This window comes from Myotis daubentonii, chromosome 9, assembly GCF_963259705.1.
Source record: "Myotis daubentonii chromosome 9, mMyoDau2.1, whole genome shotgun sequence".
NCBI lineage: Eukaryota > Metazoa > Chordata > Mammalia > Chiroptera > Vespertilionidae > Myotis > Myotis daubentonii.
The window spans coordinates 82,180,226-82,207,790 of NC_081848.1; the positions used below are offsets into that span (position 1 = coordinate 82,180,226).

The 27,565-nt window shown below is 61.9% G+C and overlaps 2 protein-coding genes and 1 long non-coding RNA gene across 16 annotated transcripts in view; 1 reads left to right on the forward strand and 2 right to left on the reverse strand.

The window, feature by feature from the left end:
* The first annotated feature begins 848 nt into the window (after window positions 1–848).
* Window positions 849–11,408, forward strand: RCOR2 (REST corepressor 2). 3 transcript variants are annotated; one of them, XM_059710313.1, is made up of 13 exons: window positions 849–915; window positions 6,799–7,037; window positions 7,729–7,785; window positions 8,085–8,165; window positions 8,359–8,411; window positions 8,497–8,658; window positions 8,762–8,886; window positions 8,985–9,054; window positions 9,139–9,354; window positions 9,711–9,788; window positions 9,923–9,980; window positions 10,111–10,340; window positions 10,456–10,903. In XM_059710313.1, exons 2-13 carry the CDS (start codon window positions 6,911–6,913, stop codon window positions 10,768–10,770), a joined length of 1,572 nt encoding a protein of 523 aa, XP_059566296.1. In that variant the 5' UTR covers window positions 849–915; window positions 6,799–6,910; the 3' UTR covers window positions 10,771–10,903. The 3 variants fall into 3 exon arrangements, with proteins under 3 accessions (XP_059566296.1, XP_059566298.1, XP_059566297.1); XM_059710314.1 differs by lacking the exon at window positions 849–915 and having other exon boundaries at window positions 6,088–7,037; window positions 10,111–10,178; XM_059710315.1 differs by lacking the exons at window positions 849–915; window positions 10,111–10,340 and having other exon boundaries at window positions 6,085–7,037; window positions 10,456–11,408.
* On the reverse strand, window positions 1,362–3,155 carry LOC132241493 (uncharacterized). The gene is made up of 3 exons (XR_009454515.1): window positions 3,075–3,155; window positions 1,767–1,911; window positions 1,362–1,451 (listed from the first exon to the last, which is right to left on the reverse strand). It is a non-coding gene; the product is annotated as an uncharacterized LOC132241493 (long non-coding RNA).
* A 147-nt stretch (window positions 11,409–11,555) lies between the features above and the next one.
* MARK2 (microtubule affinity regulating kinase 2) overlaps window positions 11,556–27,565 on the reverse strand; it is a 57,493-nt gene continuing 41,483 nt past the window's right edge. For 3 of the 12 annotated variants that reach the window (XM_059710312.1, XM_059710299.1, XM_059710306.1), the window contains exons 2-19: window positions 26,566–26,745; window positions 26,272–26,325; window positions 23,724–23,772; window positions 23,338–23,403; window positions 23,184–23,254; window positions 22,912–22,968; window positions 21,564–21,800; window positions 21,050–21,169; window positions 20,858–20,957; window positions 20,669–20,781; window positions 19,667–19,799; window positions 19,228–19,409; window positions 18,835–18,932; window positions 17,919–18,080; window positions 17,039–17,296; window positions 15,992–16,018; window positions 14,086–14,130; window positions 11,556–13,625 (exon numbers count right to left, since the gene is read on the reverse strand). In XM_059710312.1, coding sequence (XP_059566295.1) covers window positions 13,265–13,625; window positions 14,086–14,130; window positions 15,992–16,018; window positions 17,039–17,296; window positions 17,919–18,080; window positions 18,835–18,932; window positions 19,228–19,409; window positions 19,667–19,799; window positions 20,669–20,781; window positions 20,858–20,957; window positions 21,050–21,169; window positions 21,564–21,800; window positions 22,912–22,968; window positions 23,184–23,254; window positions 23,338–23,403; window positions 23,724–23,772; window positions 26,272–26,325; window positions 26,566–26,700 — 2,268 coding nt within the window. In that variant the 5' untranslated portion in view covers window positions 26,701–26,745 and the 3' untranslated portion in view covers window positions 11,556–13,264. Of the gene's footprint in view, window positions 13,626–14,085; window positions 14,131–14,681; window positions 14,755–15,991; window positions 16,019–17,038; window positions 17,297–17,918; window positions 18,081–18,834; window positions 18,933–19,227; window positions 19,410–19,666; window positions 19,800–20,668; window positions 20,782–20,857; window positions 20,958–21,049; window positions 21,170–21,563; window positions 21,801–22,911; window positions 22,969–23,183; window positions 23,255–23,337; window positions 23,404–23,723; window positions 23,773–26,271; window positions 26,326–26,565; window positions 26,746–27,565 lie in introns of all 12 variants that reach the window. The other 9 variants (XM_059710310.1, XM_059710302.1, XM_059710303.1 and 6 more) reach the window with 9 other exon arrangements.

Here is a 27,565-nt window from a genome sequence, read left to right on the forward strand (position 1 = left end):
GGCAGCCAGGAGGGCAGCCAGGGAGCTGCTGTCCAGAGGTGGGTGAGACCAGGACTGCCCAGTGTCCTTGGGGCTGACAGACAGCAGCCGCGGTGACCTTGGCAAGAACAGTCTGTGTGGAGTGGCAGAGGGTGAGGTGGCACTGCCTGGGTTGGGGCGTGAGTGGGAGGTGAGCTCATGGATGGAGGGGTGGGAGCAACTCTTTTAAGAAGCTCAGCTCAACGAAGGAAAAGGCAGCTGTAGCTTTAGCTGACAGGGGTCCTTAACGATGATCGTGGAACTGTGTGTGTGTGTGTGTGTGTGTGTCAGTGTATGTGGGGGTGGGAGGTTTAGGATGGAGGGATTTAAGCAGGTTGATCTACCGAGGGAAATAATGAGGAGGAAAGATACATGAGGACCACGGTGCTCTGGAGTGAGTGTGTGTGGAGTGTGTGTGTGAGAGTGTGTGTGTGTGTGTGAGAGCTGGAGTGTGAGTGTGTGTGTGTGGAGTGTGTGTGTGAGTGTGTGTGTGAGTGTGGAGTGTGTGTGTGTGTGAGAGCTGGAGTGTGAGTGTGTGTGTGTGGAGTGTGTGTGTGAGTGTGTGTGAGTGTGTGTGTGTGGAGTGTGTGTGAGAGTGTGTGTGAGTGTGTGTGTGTGTGTGTGTGGAGTGTGTGTGTGAGTGTGGAGTGTGTGTGTGAGTGTGTGTGTGTGTGTGAGCTGGAGTGTGAGTGTGTGTGTGTGGAGTGTGTGTGTGAGTGTGTGTGTGTGTGTGTGAGCTGGAGTGTGAGTGTGTGTGTGTGTGTGTGTGGAGTGTGAGTGTGTGTGTGTGTGTGTGTGTGTGTGTGTGAGTGGGGGGGGGTGGAGTGTGTGTGTGTGGAGTGTGCAGCCTGGGAACGAGGCTGGCCGTGGAGGCGGAAGGCACAGCTACACCTGGAGGTGAGAGGGGCGGAGCGGGGTGCTGGGTGTGGGGCAGGCCTCGGAGGGCTTCCGGCCAGATGGCCTCAATTCTCTCTGGAAGTGGGAGGCAAGGTCATGTGCTAAGAGCCACGCAGCCGGTGGGTGGGGGTGGGGTGCAGGAGGAGCTGAGGGGAGCAGGAAGGATGCTCCGTGCCAGCCCAGGAGCCCTGGATGTGCCCCGTTAGGGCACGGCTTGTCTGAGGAGCCAGCAGTCCCAGGGCCAGGCTGGGCGTGGGGGATGCAAGTAGGTGGGTCAGGCCAGGGCTGGCAGGAGGATGGGGCCTCCGGGCACAGGCGGGGCTCAGCAGATGGCGAGCACACCTGTTTGGCCGGATCGGAAACAGGCTGGGAAGCCCTTGAGGACTGACCTGGGAGAGGAGAAGCTCCACGGGGAGCCATGAGCGTCCCTGAGCAGGAGCGGGCGCGAGCAGAGCAGCGTCTAAGGATGGTATCCAGCTACGTGTCCTTGGACGGAGAAGCAAGCTGGAGGCAGGAATCCGGAGGAGTGGACACATCTGAAGGGAGGATGTCAAGTGTCAGATGTCACAGAGGAAGAGCTATAGCTCCAAAGGTCAGCCCCGAGTCCCAGGCGGCCATGGCCTTCGCTGGCCCACAGAGCCGGGCTGCCTGGCACAACAGGAAAGGGGCTTCCAGCCCTGCTGGGGTGCTCAGTGGGGACCCCTGCTTCAGAAGGAGACCGGTATCCCGGAGGCTCTAATCACATTCCAGCTAAGACGATGCTGGATCCGCCCAACAATCAGATGAGGTCGGGATTGTTGTTCTCTTTGAGAGATGGAGGGACCGAAGTTCAGAGAGGCCAAGTCACTCACCTCAGGCCACACAGCAAGCGAGAAACAAGGTCTGAGACCTTGGCCGGATGTATGCCTGCATTCTTCCTGCTGTTTCTGTCTCCTCTGCCACTTCACTGGGGGCTTGTACTCCACCTGACTTTATTCTGGCAGGTTCTAGGTGGTTCTGGACCGGGGAAGTTTGAGGGCACTTGGATCTAAAGCTCAGTAACTCCAAATGGCCCAGGGGACCTGGATCCCATGCACCGGCCCTGGGAGAATGCCGGGCTCAGCACCCTGAGCCCAGGCTGAGGCGGGACCCCTGGGTTCACACTGTCACCGCCAGAGGGCGCCCACAGTTGCCCAGGTGAGGGCGAGGGGCGGTCCCCTTCCTGGCTTCCGGAAAAACAGCCTGGGCTCCTGGATCTGGAAACTGCCCCCTCATGGGTCCAGGGACCCCCCTCACCTCCTCGCATCTACCTCAGCTAAGGTCTTGCTGGCCCTCCCTTCCCGGGCCCTGCTTTGCCCAGGGAGTCAGGTTCCCCGGGGTGGGTGCCAGGAAGCCTGGGGTCCCCTTGCTGACCGCCTCCGGTTCTGCCCTGCCCTCCCCCAGCTCCACGCACAGATGTGCCTGCCTCGCCCCTCAGCCCGGTTCTCACGCAGCCGCAGTGCTGAGGCCGCGCCAGCACCCGATTGTCACCTCCGTCACCTTCTGTCCGGCCCTGCACAGCCCTGGGTGGGAGTGTGGGCCAGTCCAGGTTACCAACTGGGCCCAGAGAGGGGGAGGGCAGTGCCCTGGGCCACACAGCTTGCCAGTGGGCTGCGGGGGGGGGGGGGCGGGGGGGGGTGGAGAAGGGAGGAATCAATGCATTCCTGTCTGGGCAGGACTGAGAGTGGGGGGGGGCCTGGAGGGAGCTCCCCAAGCTCCTTCCCAATGGAGCCCACCTCCTCCCTCCCCGCTTCACTTCTCCCCAGGCTTCCAGTCCAGGGAGCACCTCCTCCCAGCTCCTCCTACGGCTCAGCCAGGTTTTTGCTTAGATCCTGCCACCCTCCCTCCCCCACCCAGGCCTGCCTGCCTGCCTGCCTGCCTGCTGCTCCCTCCGCAAGCGTAGACCCTTGGCTGTGGCCACGGAGGGCCTGGCGGGGGTCCCAGGCACCACACCGCAGCGGCCAGAGCTCGGGACAGTCCCAGTCTGTCTGGCAGGGATGTGAGTTCAGGATTGGCTGGCGCTGCCCCGCCTTTGGGAGGAGGGAGCAGTGAAGGGAGGCCGGTGGCTGGGTGGCTCATTCAAGGTCACCCTCCTTCCCTCTCCCAGCATCCCTGTTCAACTCTTGTCCCTGCTGCCTCACCTTGAGGAGGGAGGAGGCAAGGTGCCTAACGGGCAGGCGACAGAGGAGCCCCGGGAAGAGGAAGGCTTTGGGGGCTCCTGGCGTTTATTCTTCAGCAAATACCGAGTGCCTGCTCCGTGCCAGGCCCTGAGAACTTCGCAGCAAGGAGCACGGTGGACAGCCCCTGCCGACAGCCCAGCGAGGAGACAGACAAGATATAAACAGTCACACAAATAATGTAAACGTGTGTCCCTAGCCGAGTGACAAAGGGATTTGGTCTGGTTTCCCTGGGGATCTCGGGGGTGAGGAGCCTCATCTAGGCCCAGGGCGGGAGGCGGCTCAGACACGGCCAAGGCTTTGAGGAGGCCTGGGTGGGGGCCGAGCGACCTCAGTTTCCTCCACGGGAAAAGGCAGGAAATAAATGTGCCCGGATCACGGGGTTGCTGCACAGCGGCGAGGAGCCTGCAGCCCCCAGGAAGGAGGCCCTGTCCTCCTCCCCAGGAAGGGCGAGAATGGCAGCAGAACGGGGAGCAAAACGGGGAGCAGAACGGGGAGCGGTCTCACCAAGCCCGAGATGGCCCCAGGGAGGGAAGGGACCCCAGTTCTCAGTCCCCGATTTGGAGCTGTGCTGGCCCCTCCGCTGCCTAAGCTGTAGGGGCGGAGGGTCTGGTTCCCCCGGCTGCCTCTCCTCTCCCTCCCGCACCCCTGGTCCCCGCCTGGCCACGTGGCACCTCTGCGCCCTCGCCTGGGGGAGCGTGATGCCCGGCCTCGGGGCTGGGGCGCCAGGCAGAGTGTGTGGGATTTGGTCCCTCCACGACGGAGACCAGGTCCCTCAGAGCAGCCGACTCCCTTCGGCCCCACAGCCCCAGGGCGGCAGGGAGGGGGTGCTGTCTCTTTAAGAGCCTTCAGGCTGCTGGGAGCAGATGGCCAGGCCGACCGGGCCCCTTGTCCTTTGTGTGGCTTTGCACAAAAGAGGGGGCCAGCTGGGGAGGGGGCAGCTGCAGCAGGTGGGAGGGTGGGGCCTTGCCCCTCCCCCTTCTCACCCGGCCGCCATTGCCCTTGGGGAGCGTTTTGTCACCGGGATGCCCCTCCTGTCTGGATGCTGTGGCCCCTACAGTCACCCCCAAATTCCTAGGAAAAGCCCTCCCTTATTGTGTCCCCCTTTGTAGGCAAAAGCATCATCACACCAGGGCCTGGCACCCCCCCTCCAACCCCAAGGAATGAACCTCCCCTCCCTGCCCCCACCTCCCTAGCAGAATCTCCGCCTTGAGCTCCAGGCCCTAGGGAGATGGGAGAACAGAATTAGGGTCTTATGTGTACACGTGCGCGTGGTGGGGGACGCTGGGCAGGAAGGATGCCAGGGGCTGGGGGTACCGGGGCAGCCCTGGAGGAGGGGACAGACTATGCCTGATGCTGAGGCCTGGGGCGCCGGGCTGGGCCCAGGACCAGGTCTGGGCAGAAAGAGGAGGCCAGGGTGGGGGATGGGGAACCCAACTGAGGCCCTGCCTAATGGGGTTCCGGTGTGGCAAGATGGAAGACTCCATCCTAGGAGAGGGCTGTGTGCAGCGATGGCTGCCCGCCAGGCCGGAGGGGACAGAGATGACAGCCTGCTGAAGCCTGGAGGTGCTGGGGGCGGGGCGGACCCTGCCGCTCGGGAAGGGTCAGGCTGGATGGAGGCTCTTTTCCTCGCGGTGCAGACCCCTCGGTGGGGTCTGCCCTGGGCCCATTCATTCCCCTCCTTTGTCCAGACCTCCCCACCCTGGGGCTGGGTGCTCAATCCGTGACTTAAGCGGAGGAAAAAGGCCCCGTAGCTCTGGCTGGAGGTGTGGCGGGCAACGTGGCCGCGGGCTGGGTGGCCCCAGGGTGGCCCCATGTGGCCCACTGTGCCACAGCCGGGTGGAGTCCTGGCTGACTCGGCCCAACCGCCCGCAGGAGCCCCCAGGACCGGGAGGCCCCAACCAGGTCCTGAACCGACCGCAGGACCCTGGCCGCTGGCCGCGGGCAGGGGTGGGGGCGGGGATCCCGGCTGGGCCCTGGGCTGCGGCTAAATTTAGGAATCTGATTACAGAGCGGCCGGGCAGTGAGGGAGCCGAGGGTGCGAGTGCCGGCTCGGCTCGCCCGGGCACCGCGGGGTGTGCCCGGTGGCGGTGTGTCCCGGAGCCGCGGGCCGGGCTGGGAGGGGCGGCGGGTGGGGGCTGGGGCCCGTGTGCGCGGCCGCACGTGCCGGGGCTGCGGGGACGGGGCCCGCACGGCTCGCGGGCTCCGAGCCGCCGCCGGGGTGCGCGCTGGCTCTTTGTGTGCCTGGCAGGGTGGCTGGGTCTGGCTTTGAAACTCCCTGCCCACCCCCACCCCACCCCACCCCCACCCCCGCCGCCGTCTGCGCCGCTCTGCCCGCTGCCCGGCCTGTCACTCTGCCCGAGCTTGTCCGGGGGGAGGGGGCTGCCGCTCCCCGCGGGGGTGACAGGGCACCCAGTGGGGAGGAGATCCGGCTCCCCCTCTCCCGCAGGCCAGGCCTTTCCCTGCACCTCTCACTGCCTGTCCCCCAGCCCCGTAGGCCGTTTGGGGGTGTACACTGCAGCAATGAAAGGGAATCGGGGTGACCCCTGGGGACCCACAGATGCACCAGAAGCTAGGTTTGGCCGACTAGCTCTTGGAGGAATTCATTCCTGGCCTGTCCGGCCTCCCATCCGTTCTGGCCCCCAAGGGCGCCTGAAGAGGGGGGGTCCCCCCTGCGGAAGGGGGGGCGGGGAGTTCCTTGGCAGGAAGGGAAATGAAGGAAAAGCTGGGCTCCACCCGGGCGGGCAGGCCAGCGGCCTCCGGGCCCCCGGGGCAGGCGGCAGCCGACCGAGCCCACTGGTGGGTGGGACTGGTGTGCGCGTGGGTGGGGATGACCCCCGGCTACTGCTGGGGGGACAGCGAGGTCTCCCCGCGGGGCCAGCCTGAGAGCCCCGGGGGCCCGCGGAGGGAAGCGCTCTCCACCGCGGCCCTGACCCCACCCCCTGGAGGTCTAGCCCCGGCCCCGGCCCCGCCCCCGGGCCCTCCCTCCCACCCCAGGGCCAGATGTTCAGCTGGCGGAGGCATCGGCTGGGGGAGGGGTGCTGAGGCCGCAGCCGGCACTACTTCCCTGCCAGCAGCTTCATTGTGTGCGCGAGGAGCGAGCGGCGGCGGAGAGCGGACGGGCGGGCGGGCGGGCGGGCGGGCGGGCAGCAGCAGCCCGAGCGCCGGGAGAGGGAGAGCGAGCGCTGGGAGCGTGCGAGGCGGCGCCCGCGGCTGCGCTCCGCCCGCGCCCGCAACTCTGCCCCCGCGCCGCCCGCCGCGCGCCGTCCCGCCGCCGCCTCCACCGCCCCGCCGGCTGCGGTCGCCGGCAGGGGTCTGCCCGGGACAGGGGTGCCCGCCCGGGGACGGTGGCATCCCGGTGCACCCGAGAGACACGGAGCCCGCGGGGGGCGCCAGTGGCGCTGCCGTGCCCGCTCGCGGAACTGCGTGGGTAGGAGGGCGGTGGGGCTCGGGGCGCCCCGAGGGCAGGGCGCCCTCACTTCCCCCGGGGGAGCCCCCGTCCCGGAGAGCGCACAGAGCGAGCGCGCCCCGCAGCCGCACCGGATCTTGCGCTCGTCCCCCTGCGCACCCCACTTCTACACAAACTTTTCCGACGCCCTCGCCCGTGGGGGTCGCGGAGAGCGCGGGGCTGCCCGCTGGGCTCCCGCCTCGCCGGACCCCAGCCACGCCGACCTCCTGCCTCTCGCAGCCTCAGTGGCGACCTCTCCAGGCCGGGCCGGGCACGGCACTCGCGGCGAGCGCGGCAACCCGCGGTCGCTCTCCGAAGGCTCCCGCGCCCCCCGGGGCAGCTGGGCGGGGTGATGCCCTCGGTGATGGAGAAGCCGAGCGCGGGCTCCGGGATCCTGTCCCGCAGCCGGGCCAAGACGGCGCCCAACGGCGGACAGCCTCCCTCGGAGGATGACAGCAGCGAGGAGGAGCACTCGCACGGTGAGCCCCGCGGCCCAGGGTTAAAGGCCCCCCCCCTCGCGGACTCGGAGTGGGGGGCGGGGCGGGGAGGGGAGAGTGGCCGGCCACTGGCGCGTTACACTGATGGTTCCTGCCCCCCTTGGCTGGAGCCGGTGCCGTGCTTCTCCCCGAAGCCTGGGGCTGCCGGCACGGAATCTGGGGGCTGGGCCCCTAGCTGCCCGCCCGCGCCCTGAGGGACTGGGCGTCCCTCACCCTCCCACCCACAGGCTGGGCCCCTCATACCTGGCCACCTTGCAGGGGACTGAGGTCTGGCCGGGCAGGGTCTGGGAAGACACCACAACAAGCTGGGAAGCTCATGTGGTGGGGAGGAGCCTTGGATTCCTGCAGGGCTGTGGTCCAGGTCTAGGGGCAGCCCTCCAACCGCCCCCCACCCCCCGCCAGAACAAAGGGCTCTGCCTGGTCTGGGCTCTAAAACTGGCCCCTTGTCCTCCGTCCTCCCCTGAGCCCCCAGGCCCTCATAGGCTATGACTAGGCAGGGCCTCTTCCTATTCCAGTTCCTTGTATGGCCGAGGGTAACAGGGGGAAGATGAGGGGAGAGTGAGCCTCCTGGAAGGTGGGGGCCCTGGGTGCTCAGGAGGAACTCCAGGCCACCTCCCCCGCCACATCCTCCCGCCCTCCCTGGAGCCCTGACTGCCTCCTCCTGGCTCCACAGACAGCATGATCCGCGTTGGAACCAATTACCAGGCTGTAATCCCCGAGTGCAAGCCTGGTGAGTGGCAGGGCAGGCTGCACAGGGAGGGGCGCCCAGGGCCCAGGGCTTGGCCCTGAGCCCCACCTAGGGGGAGCCCTTGGCTGGCGCCCACTGGAAGGACAGCCAGGCGGGCAGGCGGGGGTGGGTGGCCCCATGGCATGGCTAGTTTTCCTGCTCTGCCTTCCTGTCTGGGTCTCTGCCCCTCCTCCTTTCTGGGCCTCACCTCGCAGGCCCCACTGCTCTGCCGCCCTCTGGCCATGCGTCCAGGCCAGCGCCCGGAGGCTGCTGAGTGTGTCCCCTCCACCTCTGCCTTTCAGAGAGCCCCGCACGCTACAGCAACAAGGAGCTGAAGGGGATGCTCGTGTGGTCGCCCAACCACTGTGTGTCGGATGCCAAGCGTGAGTGGGTGGGAGCCTGGGTTCATGCCAGTCTGCCCCAGAAGGGGGCTGGAGGCTGAGGCGTGGGTTCAACCCCTGCCCTGGGGCTCAGGCTTGGAGGCGGACCCCTGTGTGTGTGTGTGGGGGGGGGGGGGCGGGGGCAGGAGTAGGAGTTGTAATCCCTCATCCAAGATCCGGCCCCACCCTCCCACAGTTGACAAGTACATTGCAATGGCCAAGGAGAAGCATGGCTACAACATTGAGCAGGTGAGCCTTGGCCCCACTGGGGTTTGGGTGGGGACCGGACAGTGCCAGGGTGGCTCAGACTGAGTTGTGCCCTCTCCCCGGCCAGGCACTGGGCATGCTCCTGTGGCATAAGCACGACGTGGAGAAGTCACTGGCCGACCTGGCCAACTTCACCCCGTTCCCCGACGAGTGGACCGTGGAGGACAAGGTGCTGTTTGAACAGGCCTTTGGTTTCCACGGCAAGTGCTTCCAGCGGATCCAGCAGATGGTAAAGCCCTCCACCCCCGCCATCGCTCCTCAGCCCCTCCTTTCCGGTGCGCCTGCCCGGGGCCCACGCTCGGTGGCCCCAGCCTCTGGCGTTGCCCCTCCAGCTGCCCGACAAGCTGATCCCCAGCCTGGTGAAGTATTACTACTCGTGGAAGAAGACCCGGAGCCGGACCAGCGTGATGGACAGACAGGCTCGGCGGCTGGGGGGCCGAAAGGACAAAGAAGAGAGGTGGGGGCCCAGGGGTGAGCCAGGGTGTCGGGGGGACCAAGCGGAGCCCCTGGGGGCCCTGCCCCTGCCTCACTCTTTCTCTCGCCCTGTGTCAGCAGCGATGAGCTCGAAGAGGGACGAGGAGCTGTGAGTGAGGGGGAGCCAGATGCCGGAGACCCCAAGAGAGAGGTGAGGCCTTAGAACTGGCCCGGCCCACTGGCCCGCCCTCTCCTTGGGCTCTGCGCCACCACCGTCCTCTCCTTTCTCCGGCAGCCTCTGCCCTCTCGGCCTCTGAATGCCCGCCCAGGCCCCGGGAAGAAGGAGGCCCAGGCCTCGCAGTATCGCCACCACCCACTGAGGACGCGGCGGCGCCCCCCCAAGGGCATGTACCTGAGCCCCGAGGGCCTCACTGCCGTGTCAGGAAGCCCAGACCTTGCCAACCTCACGCTTCGAGGCCTCGATTCCCAGCTCATCTCCCTCAAGCGTCAGGTGGGGGCCCGAGAGAAGAAGGGACGGGCAGAGGGAGCCGTCGGCAGCTGGGAGTCATGCCTGGGCAGCTGAGGTGTGAGGGAGACGGTGCAGGTGCCGAGCCTGCTTCTGCCCCTGCCTTGCCCCCTGGGATGCTGGGTGACAGCATTCTTCTCCCACTGGTCTGTGAACAGGAGTGGAGCACAGCGTCGCCCCCGCTGAGCGGCTGTGAGGGTGGAGGGAGCTAGTGGTGGGTGGCAGAGAGCTTTGTGGGAAGTGGCACCGGTGTGTGCAGAGCTGGAGCCCTGGCGAGGGCTGGTACTGACGGCCTCCCCGGCATGGAGAGTTTGATATCCCTTCATTGCCTGGCCTTCCAGGTGCAAAGCATGAAGCAGACCAATAGCAGCCTCCGCCAAGCCCTGGAGGGCGGCATTGACCCACTCCGCCCCCCTGAGGTGAGGCTGCTCTTGAGTTGGGGTGCAGGAAGGGGTCCTCTCTGGAGGTGGAGCGGAAAGGGGTGTGCCGCTTGGAGAGCGGCGCCTCCATTTTTATGTTTTTGAGTGTAAAGGAGCTATTCCTTGCTCTTCAGGCCAACACCAAGTTCAACTCCCGCTGGACCACAGATGAGCAGCTCCTGGCTGTACAAGGTGGGTGCGACTTGGAGGGAAGGGGGGGGAGCGGAATCTCTCCCCACCCTCAAAGGAGCTGGGCAGAGGGGAAGGGTCAGGAAGTAACTGGTTCTGAGGTGCTCTCTCTGCTACCCTGTGGCCCTCGCAGCCATCCGCAGGTACGGCAAAGACTTCGGGGCTATCGCAGAGGTGATTGGGAACAAGACTCTGACCCAGGTGAAGACCTTTTTTGTGAGCTACCGGCGCCGCTTCAATCTGGAGGAGGTGCTGCAGGAATGGGAGGCTGAGCAGGATGGGGCCCCTGGAGCCCCGGTCCCCATGGAGGAGGCTAGGAGAGGGGCTCCCTTGCCAGCCCCAGCCCTAGAGGAAGATGACGAGGTGAGAAGGGGTGAGAGAAGCCCTTCAGAGAAGAGAGGAGAGGAACCGCCTACGTCCCTGGGTTGGGCTGAGGGTGTGGCGGAGCCCGGCTTCTCACTCTTGTCTTTCCTTTCAGGTCCAGATTACATCTGTCTCAACATCTGTGCCCCGACCCGTGCCCCCTGCACCACCCCCCCCTCCACCTCCCACCTCACTGTCCCAGCCGCCCCCACTGCTGAGGCCACCTTTGCCCACGGCCCCTACCCTGCTTCGCCAGCCGCCCCCACTCCAGCAGGGCCGCTTCCTCCAGCCCCGGCTGGCCCCCAACCAGCCCCCACCGCCTCTTATCCGCCCAGCTGTGGCTGCCTCCCGCCACAGTGCCCGCCCTGGCCCTCAGCCCCCACCCACCCTGATTGGAGCCCCCCTGGAGCCTCCAGCCCCCTCACTCTGAGCCCTGAAGCCCTCCACCCAGAGGCTCCAGAACACCTTTGCTGGATGTGTTGGGCACCCCTGGCTTCACTGACGACAGAAGGGACTAGAACTCTTGCCAGGTCTTTCAAAGACCCACAGCTGCTGACCATCTTGGACAGACCAGCAGTTCTGACCCGTCCGGCAGCTGGCCCATCTCCCACAGCCCAACCGGGGTGGGGCTCAGGGCCCAGGGCCTCTGAGCTGGCCTGTGGGCACTGCTCTTCCTGGAGGGGCGCAGGGGCTGCCTCCTAGTCAGCTGGAGTTTGCCCTTTGGCCCTAGCCTTTGTGTAGAGGGGGTCCTGATCGTAGCTTGGGGGGCGGGGGAGGACATTGTGGCCTGTTGGCGGTTCTTCCTCTTCCCTTCTTTTAGCAATAAGTCTGGGGTGAGGTAGGGAGGGGCTGGAGGGGGGAGGGGGCCGACAGTCCCCTGGGGCTTGACAGCAGCTGAGACTTAAGGGGCAGCTCTCCCGGCTTTGGCCACACAAGAGGCCTCCAGGGAAGTGCTGAGCTCTGAGGGTGCCCACTTCACTCGCCACCTGAAAGCTTAGAGAAAGGAACAGATGCAGACATGGGTTTATTTTTCAATGTTTTTTAAAGAAATAAAACCTTCCAAGCTCACTGAGTCCTCTCTCCCTGTTGGTGTAAGGACCCTGGGCACCCCGGCCCGACAGGAACCCATCCTCCTGCAGGAAGGCGGCTAGGCTGCGTCTTGCCCACAGGGACTGGGTCCCTGCCCAGTGGGGAGAATAAAGAGGAGGAGGTAGCTCAGATTCCAAACATTCTCTTTATTACGTGTTTGATCCAGAGGAGAAACGAAGTGCAGGAGTGGGGGGCTGGGTGGGGAGGGCCGCCTTGCCTGGGAGCCCCTGGCCACCATCCCCCCCCTTGGGAGCCAAGCCATGCCCTCCCAGCCCCTCGGAGCACCAGGGCTGTTCCATAGGGGAGGAGGGGGGGAGGGGAAGGAGGGAGCCCTTGGTCGGAGCCGAGCCCGAAGCTGGGCTTGGGGGCAGGAGGACTGAGGTTGGCGTGGCCCCTTCCTGGGACCCAAGGGCTTTAATTGCCAAGGAGCCTGGCCTGGGAGTGGGGGTGATGAGTAGGGGTGGAGTCATCATAAATCAAAAAAATAATAAAATAATAAAATAAAAAATAAAACCCATCACAAAAAATGTACAACTCAGGTGAGGGTAGGGGCAGCCTCTGTGCTGGACCCCTTCCCCCAATTTCTCAAGAACAGAAACAGCAGAGAAATAAATTAAGGGATGCAGCGGCCACCACCAGCCAAGCGCCCACCACCAGCCACTCCCACCCTGGCCACAGGTTAGCAGGCTGGGAGTGGCCTGGCCTGGCCCCCACCCAGTGGAGGGCAGAGGCCGGCCCTGCTGCCCTATCCGCCCCCGCCAGTGGCCTGCAGGCTCTGGGCAGTGTCTCCTGAGAGGAGGGGTGACAGTGTCAGGAAGAAAGGCAAGGCCAGAGATGAGTGGTTAGGGAAGTCACTGCTATGGAACTAGCTGGTGCCCAGATTAATGCCAATGACGGAGCCGTGGGGAGAGAGGAGCTGCGAGTGAGCGGCTTCGCTCTGCGCCTTCAGACAAAGGCTCTCCCATAATGGAGAACGCCCAGCCCAGGCGGCCCCCTGGGGCCCGGGAGCCCATCTGCCCAGCAGTCCCCTCCCCTGTCCCAGCCCTAGGGTCAGCCCCGCCTTCTTCCCCGGGAGGGGGTGGGACAAGATGGCACAGACTTTTGAGGGGGGGACCAAGGTCCCCACAGCAGCTTGTGGAAGGAAATGCCCAGCTCTGGGAAGGGGGGCAGAGGATACAGTGTGGGGGGAGGCTGGAGCCCCACGCCTCGCTGCCAGCCCACCCACCTCAGGGCTGCACAGCACCCCCACCCCAGCCCCTAGCCCCCCAGGCTCCAGCCCAGGGGCCTGAGGTCAGGGGAAGGCCACCTCTGGTGGTTTGCTTGGAGGGAGGGGGAGAGGGGAGAAGCCCGCAGTGGGCCTGGCGGAGGGCCTGACAGGGAGCTCCACCACTCTTGCCTGAGAGTGTTCCAGCCCTGAGCCACCCTCCCGGGAAACCCCACAGATCCAGTCTCGACTGTCCCAATGGGGCAGGGAGGAAAAATGGCCGCTGGGATTTTTTTTTTCTTTTTTCTTTTTGGTAATAAAAAAGTTCTTGGTTTAGGCGAAATACTCTGTGCAACCGCAGTACCGAGGGGAGCCCTGCCCCCACCCTCCCTTCCTTTACCTCCTGTGGGAGAGGGGGAGGGCGGCATCTGGGCAGGGGTCAACGTGGGGGGAAAGAACCGTCTCCCATCCCCACAAACATGGAAGAAAAAACTGAGCAGGGCGGGAGGGAGAAGTGCCAGCAGGGGGAGACACGCCATCCGTCTGCAGTCTCGCCCAGGTGGGCCGGAGCGGTGGGCCAGCAGCTAAGTCCAGCGGCCCGCCTCCGTCGCCCCCCACTCCTGGCAGCCTGTTAAAGCTTCAGCTCGTTGGCTATTTTGGAGGCAATGTTTTTGAAGGCCATGGAGGTGCCCGATATCCGCTTAAACCGCACCCCGTTGAGGGAGAGCCGCGGCAGTTTGCACACCTCCATCTCCCACTGCACGAAGTCCTCGTGGCCCGGCGTGCCGTGCATGCACAGCAGCATGTACTTCTCGTGCAGCTCGTTCTGGCAGCTGTTGGCGTCCAGCACCTTGCGGATCTCCCGCATCATCTCGTTGGGCTCCATGGAGCTCGTGGTCTTCATGCTCCAGGTGAAGCGGAGCGAGCGCGGCTTGGCCTCCCGGGACTCCTCCTTGTCCTTGTCGCTGCCACCGCCGCCCACCACGTGAGGCCTGCGGAGAGGCAGAGCCGCGTCAGGCACCGAGGACCCACCCAGGGCACCACCCTGGCGCCAGGGACCCTGAGAGCAGAGCAGAGCAGAGCAGCGGGCGGGCGGGCGAGAGGCGTGGGCAGTCCTGGCCTCCACCTGGGCAGAGGTGAGGAGCCAGGCAGAAGCCGCCGCGGGCGGGGCAGGGGTACAGTCGTGCTCCCCTTTGAAGAGGGCAGGGTCAGGGAGGAACGGGGAGCCCGCTCGGCAGCCTGAATTCCAGGCTGGACACGGGAAGCCAAGGGCCCAGACAGGTGAGCAGGGCTCCGCCTTCCAGAGGCAGAAGGGCCCGCCCTGCGCTGGGGGTTCTCTGAGGAAAAGGGAAGCCTCAAGAGGGTGGCGAAGGGGTGGCAGGAGGAGAGGAGCGGGAGGCGGGGCAAGCCCGGAGGCCGGGGCAGGGCCGGTGCTGGCTCCAGCCCGCTCACCTGAGAGTCTCCACTCGATCTTTGCTTTCAGGTTCATTCAGGTTCCTCAAAAAACAGAGCGAGGGAGAGTTTAGTGCTGGGACTTCTCGCTCCTTCCACCGCCGCAGACCCAGGTGAGGCAGTCCAGGGAGGTGCCACCGAGGGCAGGCAGGACCCAGCCCTGAGGCCGCTTTCCAGTCACCTGGCAGGCCACCATGGCTCTGCGGCACCTCACACCGGCAGCGCTCGTCCCTTTCCAACAGGGAGCCCGCCCCTCCCCACAGTCCCAGAGGAGTGTGCTGGGGAGGGAGGCTGTGGAGGTGCAGGCACCCGCACCCAGCAGTCACCGGGCAGGCAGGGCCCTGGCCCACGGCCAGGCTGCTGTACGGGGGTCTTCTCAGAACCACAGGCCTCTGGGGGGAGGGGCTGGGAGCTCAGAGGGCCAAGCTCTGGAACTGCTTTGATGTGCTCAGGGATGGTGCCTGGGGCCGGGTGGGGAGGAGAAGGGCCCCAGACTAGCCCACCTCCCCCATTCTTTGATAACTCCCCTGCCTGCCAGGCTGCCAAGCCATCAGATTATACGGAAGAGAGGACGCAGGGCAGGGCCGGGCAGACACCTTGGGTGTGGGGAGAGGTCTGGCCCCGCTGAGCGGCTTCTCCAGCTCCGGGCTGGAAGATGGGTGCCTGGAGCTGGGAAATTGGGGGTTGCAGAGGAGGGCAGGGTGTGAGGAGAGAGAGAGAGAGCAGCAGCAGCACATGTAAAAGGAACACAAAGACATCAGACACACAAATGCAGACAAGCGCACTGCGCGCCTGGAGCCTGGCTGCTCTCTCCGGCCACACCTGGCTCTTGCCCTGTGGGTGGAGGCGCCTGCAGGGCTGGCCCCCACATGAGTCAACAGCCAGCCATGCAGTGAAGAGCTGGGTGGGGTCGGGTAGGAGGAAGGGGAAAGCCTGAAGACCCTGTCTCGGCTGTTTCTCTGTCAGCTGGGGCACCAACGTGCCTACCAGGTGTCCTAGCACAGGGCCGGGCCGACAACCTTGGCAAACCTGGCCCTTGGTCTTCAGCTTGGTATTTGGCCCACCCAGGCCTCCAGAGGGGATGAGGAGGCCCGGGGTGGGGACGGAGCCAGGATCCGGCCTAGGAAGGGAGGTGCCCGAGGGAGGGGGATCTCCCCGTTTTGCCAGGGCCCTAGAACATCCCAGCTCCTGGCTCTTTGGAAGCCACAGGCCATGGCTGTGTCAGCCCAGAAGGGAGGCGGTTTGGTTCATTCAGATACTGCTGGAGGCAGCAGGTGTGCTGGGGGGTGGCCCGAGCTCTGCAGGAGCTGCCAGAGGGGTGCTGTGCCCTATTTGTGAGGCGAAGGCTCCTTGGGCCCAGCGGCGGCAGACTGTAGCCCTGGGACCCGAGTCCCTGCGGTACATCCAAAGTCCTGCCACCCCTGGGACAGGGGCAGAAGGTCACAGAGCCCAGAGGTTCGCAGGGACAGAGACAGGGAAGCCAGGAGACCCAGAATGAGAGACCATCCCAGGTGCACTGTCGACCTCAGCAGGGAGACCCTCTTGGGAGCACATGCACAGACAGGGGAAGGGCCAGAACACAAACCCCATGTTCGAGACCAAAGACCAAAACCCAGAGGTGGGGTGGGGGAGGAGCCAATCTTAAAGGGAGAATTCCCTGAGGAGACCCCCTTGCTTGGGGATAGGCCCAGCATCTTCAAAGTCATCTGCCCGAGTGGGCAAATGTGGCCTCACGCGGCGGCCCAGTCCGAGCCGTCTTCATCCCTTTAAGATGGCAGAGGGCCACACAGATGTGGTTAGCAGACGGAGGGGGAGCAGGAGCCGGAAAAGGGGAGTTAGTGACAGAGGAGGACACGGACACGGACACAGGACAGACACACACACACACAGTGGGCTCAACGCCTACCTTCTGGCAAACCTGAAAGACAGATTTCTAAAAAAACAAACAAAAAAAGACAAAATAAAAAAAGAAATAAAAAAACAAAAACAACAAGACGGTATGTGGATAAGCAGGTAGGGGTGGACTTTACAGGTTCAAGGGTCACCCCGTTTGTGGAAGAGCCGCTCAGCGAGACTAGAGTCCCAGGCTCGGGATCTGCTCGCGCCCGCCTGCAGCCCTGCACCTGAATTCCAGGGCTGGCCAGGGGCATGGTTTCTCTGTCTATTCCAGCTGAGCGGGCTGAAGCAGGCGGAAGGGCAGGCCGCCTGCTCTCTCCGGCCTCCGGCGGCTTCCTGAGCTACACTGAGGGGGCAGAGGAAGGGTGGGATAGAGACAGGGACTATCCCAAGAGGCCAGATTGCTGGATGCACCTCAAGAATCAAAACCGTCCCTTTGGGGTGGTGGGGAGCCAGGTGTGGGAACCCTCATGAAGAGACTCCCACCCTGGTTCCCACACAAGAAAATCAGCGCATCAGGCTGCGAGGGAGGAGGCCGCCTGGGCCCCCACCAGCTGTTGCACTTATGGCCTTCATCCTGGCAACCCGGGGCCTGAGAGCGTGGCTGTAGCAGAGGGAGTGGCTGCAGCGAGACCCAACCAACCACTGGGTTCGGGGAAAGGAGGTCAGAGGGGGCAGACGAGACCAGGAAAACTCCTTGCTGGCCCAGCCTGGCTCAGGTCTCATGACTTTGCAGCTGCGTCACCAAATATAAGTTTCCATGGGAACCCAGGAGAAGAGGGGGCTTTTATTTTAGCATCTGAGTTCACACTCTCCTAGAGAGGAGGCGGCATCAGCATGGGCCATCTGCTCAGGCCAGAGAATGAGGTGTATGTAGAAGGAGTTGGGGAGACCTAAGAGGGACAAGGAGGGTCTGGGCACCTGAGTTACTGACAAAGTTCCAATTTCATAGGCTTCCAGAAGCCTCTTTTAACCCCAATTCCAGGTACCCCCATCCCACCCCAGGCAGGCAGGAAGGCCTGGCCTCACACTCTGCCACCTTAAGGCCCCTACTCACCTTCGTACAAACTTGGAGGTGAATTTGCTGAAAATGCTCCCGGAGGCCCCCCTCCGTCCCTGGCTGTTGCCAGAGGGAGAGGCTGGGGTTACACCGTAGGGCAAGTTCTGCTGGTCCCGCACCTGCCGGAGCTGCCCAGCATGGAAGGTGCTCCGACTGGATACACCCCGGGGGAAATTAGTTCGGTCTGGGGCTCCTCCACTGCTGCTGATGTTGTGGGCGGAGGGGGAGGCGACAGGGACACGCTGGGGGGCTGTGCTGTGGGAAAAGAGGTGGGGGTGGGGAAATGCATCAGGGCCCGAGAAGCCATCACGGCCAAGCACCTGGAGCCCTGGTGGGAGCAGGGAAGGAAGACGCTGGGGCAGAGGCAGCCATCACAGAGGACACAGGAGGAGGGTGTGACCACTGAGGACACTGGGAAGGAGGACATCTAGGTGAGGTGGGAGGAATGGTTTGGGGGAGGGAGGGAGCCAGGAGGGATACGTGTGCGGGGAGCAGTACAGGCTGGAGAGATGTGGCTCCTTGGGAGCTAGGCAGCTGGAACCTCGAGGGGACAATGTTGACCAACCCTCAAGGGTGAGTCCCTGTGATGCTGACTGTTCCTGGGTCCTAAGGAGTCCAGGAGGCTCAGAACCAAAAGGCTTCCTTCTGGAGCCTCTGGACGGCTTCGGGCATATCTGCTCTGAGGGGAGACTGCAGGAAAAGAGGGGGGCATTAAGCCATTTTTTGTTCCTTCCACTTCCTGGCTGCAGGGGACAAAGCCATTTCTTGTGGCTAAGATGACAAGAACAGAGCAGGACCAGGTGGGAAGAAACGGTTGGAGGCAGGGTGTGGGACAGGTGTAGGGCAGCAGGTGCACCAGCTGCCCCAGCACACTTGCCTGGGCCGCGGCACCTCACAGTTACTGTCCGTGGGGGGCAGCCCAGTGGCCTTGTTGGGGTGCACGGAGGCCGACATGGATTTCTGGTGCTGGCGGGGTCGGGCCGCAGAGACTGCGGCAGAAGCAGAAGCCGTGGAGGCCCGGGACCCTGGTGTGGTTAGGCTAGGAGACAAAAGCAGCGGAGAGGCCTGGGTTAGGGCTGGGTGGGGCGGCAGGCCGGGTGAGGAAGCCAGGGCAGGCGGGAAGGGCCAGAGCTGGGAGCGCGGCAGGATGCAGGTCAGCCCCAGGAGCAGCAGTGGGACACCAGTCAGAGCTGAGGAAGGCGGAGCTGGGAGCGGAGGGCAGGGTGAGGAAGGCGAGGTGGTCCAGGGCCTGGGGAGGAAACCAAAGTGCAGGAAAGCCAAGGGGGCAACTGCCTCCAGCCACACTGGTCTCCTAGGAATTCTGAAAGCAAGGCTGCTTCCTTTCCAGAAAGAGCAGGGGTTGCTAAGGGGAGTCTTCATTAGGCTCAGGAGAGGCGGAGCCAGGGACGCACAGTAAGAGATGCTGATGGTCAAGGAGCTGGGGGCTCTGCTCTCGGGCACAGCTGGGGTCACCTCCATGTGCACACCCCGCAGGTGGGCACCTCAGTTCTGCCCTGCCCTGCGCCTGGGGCCCCGGAACAAGCCTCAGCACTGAGGCCCAGAGGAGCGGGTTGCCAGGCCCTGATGAGATGACCAGGGAGTCACACTTGGTCCACTGCAAGGAGCGGTCGCAGGAGCACAGGGAAAGGGATGTGGGGAGGGGGAAGGGAGGAGGTCTGGTGTGTGGAAAGCTGGACTGGACAGAGCGACGGGACTCCAGGGAGCAGGGAGGGGAGTGGTGCCGCTGACAGAGGTCGCCGCCGTGAGAGGCGGCTCCTGGCCCGCCTGCTCACCTGTCTTTGCCATTCTGGATGGAGGCCTGGCCCAGGCTGGCCCTCTCCAAAAGCGGGGAATTCCTGCTTCGATTTGTGCTGGTGGAGAGGATGCTGTTCTGTGGGGAAGAGAGAACAAGGCTGTTACAGAGCCGGTTTCACTGGCAGGTCGCAGCACCCCTTTCCCTCCACCTTCCCCCAAGAGCGGGCACGGGTCGGCAAACAGCGGCCTGCTTCTCCTGCGGGGGCTGGGCTTTCTAAGTGAGCAAAAGCGGCCCGGAGGAGAGGCCAGGTAGGCAGCCAAAGGGAGAGGGTCTGGACCAAGAGCTGCCTGGAGAGGACCGGCCGAGGGGGTGGGGAGGAAGGGCGGAGGGGGAGGAGGAGGGTGGAAGGAGACCAGGCAGCGCGGCTCACCGTGGAGGGGGTAGGGGTGGTTTTCTTCCTCTCTAGGCCGGGCAGGGGGCTGGCAGGCACTTTGGCTGTGCTGCTGGCCTTCCGCCCCGACTCCCGGTCCTCCTCAGGCCGCTTGTTTTCCGCGTTGTTACTCTGAGTCTTCTTAGAGTAGGAATTTGAGGTGGGAATGGCAGGACCAGCTGCTGGGCCAGAGTGATAGTGGGAATGGGTAAGACGGGGCTCACAGCGTGCCCCCTCCCCACGCCTGCTCTCCTGTGGTCTTGCCAGCAATCAGCAAACACCACTTCTCAGAGGCTGAGGGAAGGGACCTGCCCCAGGTCATGCTACTAGTAAGTGGCTGAATGGGGAGTAAAACTCAGCTATGTCATCCAAAGTCAGAGAACTTGTGACTTCTCAGCAGAGGGTGGGTCCCCCACCTGCAACTCCCCAAAGCACTTACCCTGGTCGCTGAAGCGCCGCTGCTTGGGGTTGGCAGAGACGCTGCGCTGTACCTTGTGGGAGGGGGAAGGAGCACTGCTATTGGTCATGTCAGCTGAAGGCCTGGGCTTCAAGGTGATGGCATCGCCTTCCTGCTGCAAGAACAGAAAAGGGAGGGCAGAAGTTAGGCAGAGATCCACAAACCCACCCGGCGCTCCAGACCAGGCCCTGCAAGGCCAATGTGCAACCGAACTCTTGTGGAAACAGGTGCCCGACACAGACCCCAACAGGCCCAGACAGACACGACCCCACCTCCCACAAAGACCCCCACCTCACGGAGGGATACACACGCCCACAGGAACGCAGGTCCAGACACAGACCTCTCGCGTACCTCCTGGGCAGGCTAAGGGGAGAACCAAGAGAGGGAGCCCAACACCACCGGGGGGGAGCAGGAGGGAGAGGCCATGAGTGCAGGTGGGGACACAGATGGAGACCTAGACCCCCATCCCACAGACCCCACGGACTCCGACATAAGACATGATGACCCAGATGCACAGACGAGAGGATGGACATACATGCACACAGTTACACGTATCCAGAAACAAGCACCAGGCAGAAGCAGCACAGACTCGAGATCTTTTAAGAAAAACACAGGGACCCTTACGTGCAGAGACCCAGAGATACACAATTCCCAAACAAAGAGAGACAAATATGTGGAAACAACATTTCTAGAGGAACACAGAACTGACCCAGTCAGATGGACTGAGACCCAGTCTGACTAGGTCTGCTCACCCACATGGAAGCCCAGCCCCAGCCCAGACCCCACCAGGTACCTACTCCTCGCTGACAGAGGTCAGCGAGAGCAAAGACCAGTGGACTCTGGCCACCAAAGCTGAGGCTTCAAATTCATCAGCAGAGGCAGCACACCCACTCAGACACGAGCTTCTGCCCTCAATGGGGTATGGAAACATGGGGGTGCCACGGCCAGCAGGGCACCGGGGGTGGGGGGGGGCAGGGCACACACCTCCGAGCTCTTGTAGCCGAGGAGCAGGTAGGTGGCCATCACCTCGTTGTACCGCTGGCCCACCAGCGAGTCCTGGATCTCTTCTCGTGTGTAACCCATGGACACCATCAGCTCTGCACAGGGGGTACACAGTTAAGGCTGGTCCCGAGTCCTTGGCAGGCTCAACCTCACGGCCCAGCCGAGCCTCACCTGTCCGCCGGGGGTCCTTGTAGTCAGGGAGCGGCTCCACATAAGGCTTTAATTCATCATCTTCGTGACCCACATTCATCCATCGATCTTTCATGATTTGCTGGGGGATAAAGTGAAGGGGAAGGAGCCTCAGTGTGAAGGTTTCCTTGGGGACCCGGGACCTGGCGGCCAGTGGGGCCCTCAGCTGCTCACCTCTAAAGTGCCTCTCTTGCTGGGATTGAGAATGAGAAATTTCTTAAGCAGGTTTTCACAGTCTGTGGACATGTAGAACGGAATACGGTATTTTCCCCTCAGTACCCGCTCCCGCAGTTCCTGCAGGAGGGAAACGGAAATCACCCCAAAGCCAAGGGAAGAAACCTAGTATCCGGGCTCCTGAGAGCTTAAGACTGGCCAGGCAGCTAGAAATGAAATACAGCAGGAGGCAGAGAGCAGGGACATGCCCCCGCCCCCCAAGCCCGAGGCCTGCGTCCTGAGTGCCCTGAGGGCATGGTGGACACACAACTGGTCCCATCCCTGGAGGAGGACTGAGGTAGGTGACTGCCCTGGGTGCAGAAGATCTTTAGCTGCTACCTCTGCAAGCCCTTCTCTGAGGCTCTGGCGTGGGAAGTGTAGAGAGGTGGCAAAGGGGAGAGGTCGGGGTAAGACTGGAGGCTGCGAGAGGCAATGAGAAGTAATAACAATGATCTCAGCCTGCGCTTCACTCCACCTTGAGGTTCTGTCCATCAAACGGCAGGGATCCGCTGACCAGTGTGTACAGGATGACGCCCAGGCTCCACACGTCCACCTCGGGCCCGTCGTACTTCTTGCCCTGGAAGAGCTCTGGGGCTGCGTACGGGGGGCTCCCACAGAACGTGTCCAGCTTGTTCCCAAAGGTGAACTCGTTGCTGAAACCAAAGTCTGCGATCTTGATGTTCATGTCGGCGTCCAGGAGCAGGTTTTCTGCCTGAGAAGGAAGATGGAAACCGTCAGGGACCCGAGTGGACCCACGAAGGCACTGGGCAGAAGCTGAGGGGATGGGAAAGCCAACAGGACGCCCTCTCCAGGCTTAGGGCCTTCTCCTCCAGCCCCAGGCAGGCCTTCCATCAGCTTAACAGGCGGGGCTGGAAGAGGGCAGCGCAGACTACTCCTCAATGGGCAGCCATGGGAGAGCTGGGATCTGAAGGCTCAGAGACGCTCTGAGCTGCGAAAGCTTCCGTCAGGCGCAGGTTAACCACGGTCATGTCTGCCTCACATTCGAACCTCTCTGTGCACATGCACTCTGCACAGCAGCTGTGCGGCGGGGTGAACGCAGTGAGCATTCTCCCTGCAGTCAGCCCTGGGCCGTCGGACGGCCGAGTAGAGTCTGGAGTGCCCCTGCCTGGCAACACTGGAGGGTGGTGGCCCAGAGCCTCTGCCCACTGCGGGAACGGGATCCTGCGTCTAGCCCAGGGGTGGGCAAACTTTTTGACTCGAGGGCCACAATGGGTTCTTAAACTGGACCGGAGGCCGGAACAAAAGCATGGATGGAGTGTTTGTGTGGACTAATATAAATTCAAAGTAAGCATCATTACATAAAAGGGTACGGTCTTTTTTTTTTTTTTTTTTTTAGTTTTATTCATTTCCAACGGGCCGGATCAGGCCCGCGGGCCGTAGTTTGCCCACGGCTGGTCTAGTCGGAGACCTACATTAGAAGCAGACCAGGGCTTCCTCATTATCTCCAAAGCAGTAAAGGCTGGTGTTGCCTTGAATGCTCAGACCTGATGGTCACGTCATGGTGAATGGAAGGGAACAACCTGCTCTCACTCAAAGGTGCAGGGGGAAGAGCACGCCTACCTTTTATTAAAAAATGTTTTTAATATATTTTTATTGATTTTAGAGAGGAAGGGAGAGGGAGAGAGAGAAACATCAACGATGAAGAGAGAATCATGGATCAGCTGCCTCCTGCACGCCCCCAACTGGGGATTGAGCCTGTAACCTGGGCATGTGCCCTTGACCAGAATCGAACCTGGGACCCTTCAGTCCACAGGCCAACACTCTATCCGCTGAGCCAAACCGGCTAGGACAAGCACACCTACCTTTAAGTCTCTGTGAACAATAAACTTCTGGTGGCAGTACTGCACAGCAGACACTATCTGAAAGGAAGGAAGAAGGGTTAGTCCAGAGCCACCTGGGGGAGGCCACAGGAGCTGGCACAGCTGTGACCTGGGGATCTCATTCTAAGCTGCCACTCAGATAGCAAAGCCTGAGGACCCTTCAAAGGCCACTTACAGACAGGCAGCCCCTCCCTGTCTGCCAGACCCCAAAAGGCCAAGGTCAGACCCGGACGCCGGGAGGGAGTCACACCCACCTGGCGGAATTTGGCTCGAGCCTCTTTTTCTTTCATCCTGCCATGAGCCACGAGGTAATCAAACACCTCTCCTGCAAGAGACGGGCACAGCGCTGGGTCAGAGCTTGCTGGGGCCGGGCAGTGGGGCACAGAGGAGAGGCGGTGCCATACCTACCTCCACTGGCATACTCCATGACAAGGTAGAGAGTTTTTTCAGTCTCAATCACTTCAAATAATTTAACTACAAGAGAAAAGGCCAAGCCATGAGTCAAAAAAGTAGGAGGGGCCACATATTGAGCCCCAACATGTACAGGGGGCATCCTAGGGATGAAGACTCCCCCCTCCCCCGCTCCTGCTTCCCAAGGACAAGTTCCTCTCAAAGCAGCCACGCTACTAAGGACAGCTCGGCGCTCAGGCAGAGCTGCATTGTGAGCTGGGCTTCCCCAGAGGCACCCCGAGGACTGCAGCCCCCAGAAGGCGGGGCCCAGGGGAGAAGGACAATACGCCAGGGAGTGGAGCCCTGATGTGGGGGAAAAGAATGGAGCGGCAACTGGTTCTCACCTATGTTGGGATGATTCAAAACCTTCATTATTCTTACTTCCCGGAATAGCTGAAAAGTAAAATAGAGGGGTCATGTTTGCACCACTGGCTCTCCCCTGGCCTCTCCAACAGAGGCACTGCTAGGAATCTTTTTCCAAAAAGAAAAAGATTCGGGCAAGGAAAAGAAACAGGGCAATGGTCTGCACCTTCCGTGCCCAGCCCTGAGGGTTGAGAACAGGTGAGGGGCAGAAGGGTCAGCGGGAGGGAAGCTGGGCTCCGACGGCTCGTACCCTGAGCTTCGGCACTGGGGCCAGCCAGCCACCCTGCTGCATCACCCAGATCCTGCCCCGCACAGCAGAAGGGTTTCGGTTGGGTGCCTCTCAGGGAGGGACCGTGAACCTCTGTGCATGAATATTCAGAACTAAAGTTCAGGACAAAAGAGACTCCGGCTTGGTCTGTGTGAAGCGGGGGTGCTGAAGGGGAGCCCGTCATCTGATTTCCAGAAGTCCGAGGGCCCTGCACCAGTGGGCAGGCCTCTCTCTCTGGGCCCCTGGGGTGGGGACAGGAGCCACTCCTATATATAGCTGATGCCAATTTTAATCAAATCCACCTCCACACACTCACGCTCTCTTTGTGAAACAAAACCAGGGACTCCAAACCATACATTTCCATAAAGAAAGATGACAGCACTGAACTCCATCCCCTCGCGGGGCCCGCGGACTGGAGGCGGGGTTTCTGTAACTTGCAGGCCTCTCCACTTGCACAAAGAGCAAAACTAGTTTGCTTGGGGTGGAGGGTGGGTGAGGGCTGGAGTCTAGTTTGTGAAATAAAGTGAACACATTTTTCCTTTCACGAAACCCCAGCACCTTCATGAGCTGGAAAGGGGAAGTCGAGGCAGGCTTCCCCTTCTCCAGGACCTGGTTCTGACCCTGGCTCCCTTCTCTGGTCAGAGCCCAGGTTTCTCTTGCTTTCTTCCCTGGTCCAGCTGCTGTTTTGGATGAAGAAGCAAAAAATCCTGGACCCCACCTCAGGGGCAGTGATGGGAAGCAGCACTGAATGGGGCCCACAGGCAGCTGCCCGGGTCCTTCCCCCAAGGGTGCCCCTGGCCTGGAAGGGCGCTCCTGGGAGAGCAGGGAGTTTTCTCGGCTTTCTGGAACCCTGAGGGGCTAGCTTCTTCAATGATCGTCCTTTAGAGTCATTGCTGGATAAAATTTAAACAGAGTAATTTGGCCAGAATCAGACTGGCCTTGGTAACAGAGCTGTTAAAAGGCTTCTAAGATGGCTACATCTGTCTGGCACTGGTGCCTTCCAGCCAGGCAGGAAGAGGCAGGGAGAAGTGAGGTGGGAAGTAAGATGCCCGCTGGCGCTGGCCATCACAGTGACGGCAGGCTGGCCTGCTCCAGAGACCAAAGGGCCCCACCACGCCGGCGTCGACTCTGTGGGGTCTGAGCCAACAAGCGAAGAGGACTCTTTCCCTTCCTTCTGCAAAGCTCCAAGCAGGGGAGCCCTCGTGATGACAACAATGTTTCCTTTGAACCAAAGAACCTTGAGGGGATCCCACGGGCAACAAAAAGGGAAAACACTTTGGTTTTGCCTGTCAGCATGTCAGGGCACCTCAACCCACACACGCTCAATTCCGAGAGCATCTCTACAACAGGCCTCAGTGGCCACGAGGTGGAAGGCACTAGGCTAATCCCGGTCAGAAACGGGAGCCGGGGCAGCTGGAGGATGAGACACAAAGGAGACCTGACTTGACCTGAAGGGGCAGCTTTCTGGGAGCCAGATGGGGGACTTCCTCCTCCTCCTTCCTGCCTGCCCCCTGGAGCCCAGGATGGAAGGAGAGGGCAGCTTCCAGCACCACGTCAACGGTCACTAGCACGCTGTCCCCTCTGCCAACAAAAGTCTCCTGTCCTGCCTCCTCCAGCGTCTTGTTCCTCGAGCAGGGGGGCCACCCGGAGGGTCCCCCACCAGCTAAGGGAGACCATGGCTTCCCGCTGTAAGTCAGGAGGGAAGGAGAAGCCAGCCTCGGCACATGACCCTGTGACTTTTAGCCAAGAGGAGCCTGGAGGTGAGCAGGAGAGTGGGGAGTGCCTGCCGTCGTCCACACTCCCTGTCACAGGTGTGAAACAAGTGCTGACTCTAAAGCCCGTCTTCAGTGCCCACTCTAACCCGCAGCTGGCACAGAGTCCAGGGGCAGGTCCCTGTGCTTCCGGAGTGACCCACCTTCATCACCCCAGGTCTTGGAATGCGTTTCTAGTGATGGCTACAGCATGAGTTTTGCGTAGGGCTGGCCAAAGGCCAACAGATAACAAGGTGCAGAAGTAGGTCAGATAGGTAGGCCAAGTGGCTGGGAGGGGCCAGAGAGGCCTCGACAGAGAGCGCCTGTGGCCAGGGAGCCCAGTCAGGAGTCAGCCCAGAGGATCAGCCAAAGCCCTACACACAGCACAGTCCTGCAGAGGGACAGTGAGACGACCAGAGAGTTTACACTAGGGATTCAAGAGAAGATCCCAATGGGGTCAGGAGATCATGCCCCTGGCGAGAGGTTAGAAAGGGAGGGCTGTCTGCTTACTTTCTGGAGGCTGGAGGAGTTCAGTTGAGTCTTGTCAATGATCTTCACAGCCACCTGAACAGGAGACAAACAGCCCAAGATTACCTCTTTGGCCAAACTAACCCCAGGACTGGAAGTGCCTTCCTCCTTCCTGTTCCCACCTCCTTGTTGTCCCATCCCTCTTGGCACTCCTGTTTGTTCAGGTCACACTTCTGTCTAGTAAACAAGAGGATGGCTGTGGTAGTAGAGCCACCACTGCCTATGGGGGTGCCCACAGTTGGGAGGTGCTGCCAGGCTCCCCACCCCAGCGCTCACCTCTTTCCCGGTCAGGATGTGCCGAGCCAGCTTCACCTTGGCGAAGTTGCCCTTGCCAATGGTCTTGAGGAGTCGATAGTTGCCGATGTGGGGCTGCTCGTCAGCAGAGGTGGCTGAGTTGCGGCCCCGCAGCATGTTGGGCTTACTGCTGGGCTTGGAGTCGAGGTGTCCCAAGGTGGGCTGCAGGGAGGGACAGCACCCTGTAAGTACGCTGCCCCGCCAGCTCCCCGCATGCGCCCTGGTGCCTGATCGCACGGGGAGAAGGCTGCATCTCCAAGGAGCAGCAGCAGCAGCAGAGCCAGTTCCGTGTGCTCACTTTACATTAACCTTTCCTCTTTCTCACTTTGCAGTGATCTGCTGTCTATCCCAACGGAGTGGAAGTTCAAGAAGACTCGTGTACGCACTGTTACAGCCCAGCAACCAGACAGGCAGGGTTATGGTGGGTGCTCAATGAATTCTGTGTAATGAATTAACTGAACGGCAGGGTCTGAGCAAGGTAACAGTCTGCCCTTCTTAGCCACCCCACTGCTCAAATAAGGGTGAGGATGCAGAAATAGCAGCAGCGCTGACCAGGTGTAGAAACACAACTCAGAAAGGTATGGTCCAGAGGAAGACATACGGAGACTGTACATTCCTCAAAGGGCTAACTAAACACAGAAATACTGCGACACAGCAATTCTGCTCTTAGCTACACACCCAAGAGAAGTGGAAATGTATGTCCACACAAAAACTTTATTTGCATGTTCATTCAAAACATCCCATATTCATAATAGCCAGAAAGTGGAAATGACACAGATGTGCATCAACTGGTGAACAGATAAACTGTGCAATAGCCACACCGTGCAATATCCATTGGCAATTTAAAAAAGTGTTCTGACACATGCAACAACACGAATGGACTTTGAAAACATGGCGCCGAGTGAACGAAGCCAGTCACAGAGGCCCACATGTTGTGTGATCCCCTTCTATGAAAAGTTCAGAATAGGCAAAGCCGTGGAGA